This window comes from Sinocyclocheilus rhinocerous, unplaced genomic scaffold, assembly GCF_001515625.1.
Source record: "Sinocyclocheilus rhinocerous isolate Xijiao unplaced genomic scaffold, SAMN03320098_v1.1 scaffold70, whole genome shotgun sequence".
NCBI classification, from domain to species: domain Eukaryota; kingdom Metazoa; phylum Chordata; class Actinopteri; order Cypriniformes; family Cyprinidae; genus Sinocyclocheilus; species Sinocyclocheilus rhinocerous.
This window is the reverse complement of record NW_015624555.1, coordinates 366,259-370,731: the sequence shown is the minus strand read 5'-3', so window position 1 is coordinate 370,731 and position 4,473 is coordinate 366,259. Positions and strand designations below refer to the sequence as shown.

General features: G+C 33.7%; 1 protein-coding gene across 1 annotated transcript in view; it reads right to left on the bottom strand.

Annotated features, from left to right (window-relative positions):
- Positions 1 to 435: 435 nt before the first annotated feature.
- The window catches only part of LOC107742425 (AF4/FMR2 family member 2-like), a 221,854-nt gene continuing 217,816 nt past the window's right edge, over positions 436 to 4,473 (bottom strand). Inside the window, exon 23 of the mRNA XM_016555376.1 lies at positions 436 to 1,141. Coding sequence (XP_016410862.1) covers positions 1,020 to 1,141 — 122 coding nt within the window. The 3' untranslated portion in view covers positions 436 to 1,019. The remainder of the gene's footprint in view (positions 1,142 to 4,473) is intronic.

Genomic DNA, 4,473 nt, shown 5'->3' with positions numbered 1-4,473 from the left:
TAGATTAAAACATTTAATTACATTAAAATCACATTAAAAATGTAAATCATACTTGAAGTGACGTTTTTAATCAAAATTAATTTAACCTTTTCTTTAGAGGATTAAGTCAGAAATGTCAGGGAGATACAATTGTCCTGATTTAATAATAAAAAAAGCCTAATTTTAATAAATTAAAATATAGGACTAAAACTTAATGTCCCTGATTAATGTGAACTTTATCGCCCCTTATGTGCCCAGGTTTGTTACTGCCAAAGTAGCACACTTTAACACTGTGTCTACACTGGCCACGGTGCAACGCGACAAAATACTATAGAACCCATTATAATCAGTGATGCTGTCTACACTGTATATGAGGCAACACGACAAAGCCCTGACAGTAAACTGCTGCCTCGTTCTATTTATGACGTACTGACACAATGTTTAAATGATTTGCAACGGGCGCTTTGTCACGTCCAGTGTAGACAGCCTCAAGCTGTTGTGGCATGGCGCGACTTAAGACATGGTGTAAGAATGTTCACATGTATTGCACACCTGTAATGTGTTGATTATGCATTCATGCCTGTCTTTGCATACTTGCGTGAAGTGTGTTTCTGGCCCATCCTACCTTACAAAGTGAATTCGATTTGCCTGGCCTACATCACAGAGGTTACTAGCTGCATTTTTGCTCAACAACATTGTTAACTTGCCCACTGCTACCATCACAGATCCTGCTCTTGTAACAGATGCATAAATTTGGCCTCCCGTAGTGCTGTGATGCGATGCAGCAGTGCTCCGTCCTTCTACGACATCCTGAGACTTTCCTGACGCACTCTTACAGGAATCAAGCTGGAACGAGGACATGGCACCCTCCAGGGAATAACTCACAGTTCTGAGGCTCGCTAGTGGTTAACTGCTGACTTCCCTCAGGGCTCTGGAGGGTTGTAGATGGCAAAGATGGTGGAGGTAGTGATGAACGGTGAGGAAGAGAGTGAGAGAGAGTGAGATAGAGAGAAAGGAAGAGCACATTGGAAGCGCCAGCACTATAACAAATGGGCCTCAAGCCGAAGCCAGTGCAGTCCTTGGCGTATGTAGCGCACCAGTTCTGTCATGCTGCTGTGCTGCGTCAATGGTTCCATTACTGAGTCCAGCTCCAGAAAGAACTCTGTCAGAACGGAGACAGACACACAGTGCAATTGTCAGCATGGGAGGAACAGTTTTTATTATTATCATTATTATTCTTTTTTAGATACAACTATGGTAAATTATATATAACATGTGTTGCTAACCTTTTTGACATGAAGTGACATTTTTTATGTGCCATTGAAAGCAAAAACCAACAATAAAGCAGATGCAACTTGCTGGCAGGCTAACTACAACATCTTGACCCAAAAATGTGTCCAGAGACGGCATTCAAAATTAGTCATGTATTCCGAGAAAATACAGTTCTTCATAAATTGTCGATAAATTGCAAATCATGAATTTTATTAAAAAACGTGTTTGCCAGTGATTGTTTTTTTAGAGAGCTCTAAAAAGTGGAAAATGGACTTAACTGAACTCTGTCCCTATTTATTAAAAAAGAAAAAAAAAACTGCTATTTTCTTTTTATTTTAAAAATTAAGAATAAAGTTAAGAATATTTTGTATTCCTAAACACATTTCTTAAAAATGTTCTTATCTTTTTAAGATTGTTCTGAAGACAAAATTTAGGAAGAATTCAAATTCCTAAAAAGAATGTTCTTAAAAATCATTGTAAATAAACCCTGCAATGCATTCTTTATATGATTTTCACATTCTGGGTCTGTTTGAATCAATGTTTTAAAAAAAAAACTCAATATTTTTCAACTAAAACCATATTGTATCTTATCAGCACCTTGTCATTAATTAGTGAAGTTTTGAATGTTACCATGTTATTACCATGTTCTTACTGCATTTTCCCTTTTTGTTTATTTCAAAATTGAGAAATTCTTTGAAGTGTATGTTCAATGCTGATGAGAAATCTTATTTGAATATATCATTGGTAAAATAAGAACACACAGTATAATCTGAGAATTACCCTCATGTAGAATTGACCCCATTGGAATGAATAGTATTTAATTAAATTCATTTGACTTATATCATGATTGCCCACATTAATGAAACCTACATATTTATTTCTAACAAAACAGCACAAATATTACTCTGAAAATTTTACTTGCTGAACATGAAAAGTGTAACTTTTTCTAAATTTTATAAAGTTATATAAAGTTTATAAACTTCTAAAAGTTATATCTGAATAAATAAAATAAAATAACTATATTGGTGTATATTTTGAAGGTCTTAAAGCACTTGAAAAATTCTGTTCTCTTACTAAAAACTATGCATTCTTTCTAGATAGAGCACAAGAAAGATGCAACTGAATCAACACTGCTTAAGAGAGGCTCTATGATTATTATTATGATTATTGCTATGATTATTAAGGTCATTTGCGGGTACTGTAGCGCAGAAAGAGTGTTTTCAAGGTGTTTTTCATTGAGTTGATCAGTGAGTCTGCAGCAAGAAGTTCTTAAGAAAATACTAAAAATTTTCTTTTTTTTTTCCAGAATTGCACTTAGGAACATTCTTACAAAGAATTAAGATTCTAAGAATTAATCTTATGAAATTTCTTGTGAGGGTATGATTGATCATTCTAAAATAAAGATGTAAATAACAATATAATAATTCAAAGAGTGTTTTCAAGGTGTTTTTCATTGAGTTGATCAGTGAGTCTGCAGCAAGAAGTTCTTAAGAAAATACTAAAAATTTTCTTTTTTTTTTCCAGAATTGCACTTAGGAACATTCTTACAAAGAATTAAGGTTCTAAGAATGAATCTTATGAAATTTCTTGTGAGGGTATGATTGTTCATTCTAAAATAAAGATGTAAATAACAATATAATAATTCTTATAATAATACACAGACTAAATAAATAAAAATAGCAATTCATCTTAAGAATTTTTTTTTGGGGGCACTGAAAATCAAAGAAAGATATCAATGTCAATCTTCTTAAGTTTAGCATGAAGATAACGGAGGTATCTGATGACATTACTGCCACCTACTAATGACTGCAGCAATTAGCAAACAGATGACAACAACAGACTACAGAGTCATGTACGCGCCCGAGGACCTGCATCAGAGCTGATACTGTCATAATTAGCCAATCCCGCTATCATTCTGACCAAAGTATTCAGTTGTAGGAAAGACACTGAGGAGGGGAAGCTGAGAGAGAGTTTATTACGGCTGATTTCTGAGGCGGGGGAGACCTCGCACAACACGCAGGGTCTCAGAGCGTTTTAATTAGTCTCCTCTAGAGGACACAGAGAGAGAGAAAGAGAGGAAATGACAAGCCACATCAGATCTCAAATGCAATTAACATAGTGGCTTTTTCATTTCTCTGGTGGGCCGTATCAAACGTTGAGTCACTGATAATGCTGCAAGTGCGAGAGGTGAATTTCTTATATAACGCTGAGATATACAGTATGACAGCGAAGACAAATGAGATTTATCCGCAAGAGAGAGATTTTGGGAGAATTTGGGAAAAAGTAATTCTTTACTTCAATGATTGTTTCATGATGCAAGATATAAAAGTCCCAAAAATGGTAGGCGAAGAACTAATTTTGCCTCTCTAAGACAGGTGTGCGCTAAAAATTATACAAACCTTTGACAATATTGTACAGATTGCTCTCAGTATTCTCTGGAATAGCTTAAAAAGAACTTCTCACTAGAAAACGTGCATAGACTGAAACATTTGTTGTAGAAACAATTTTCACTCCAAATTTGCTAGAAAAAAAAACAAACATAATATTTTGGAAGTAGAAACACAGACATTTGACATATCTTGTCAAATTTGATCCAATAATCTTGCACGTCTTCCAAATTGTATGTCACTTAATGAAAATAAAGAATGAAAATGAATCATTTTCAGTTATAAACACCAACAATTCACAGTATGAAAATTAAATGCTGTGCACTTCTTCACAACAAAATATTAAATAATATTAAAACCTAATTATGTAAAATGTACTTTAAGTTTACTGTAAAGAAAATGTACTGTACTAAACATTTTTTATTCTATAAAAAATAAATATTTTACTAAATATTTCAGGATCGAAAATTGCTAAAAAGTCAAAGCCATATATAAAGACAGAAATACATTTCTGTTCCACATTTGAAGTTGCTATTACAAAAATGTAGCTTCCTGTGAGATTTGTTTTAAATAGCCACCGGGTAACACTCAAACTCCACTGAACTTTTTAAATGCTCTTTCCTGTCACAAATGTATACATTTCTATCACAATTTTCTTCTATCACAAAATAACCACCAAATATGGAACCTTGAGACCTTTCCAACAATATGTTTTGTCAAGATTAGAAAAAGTTTTGATTTAAAAAATATTGCAATCCTTGAAACAGAGCTTTGAACCAATTCATTGAAATGGACAGTATTTAGGAAACTTCATGGCCAAATAAAATTTAAAATA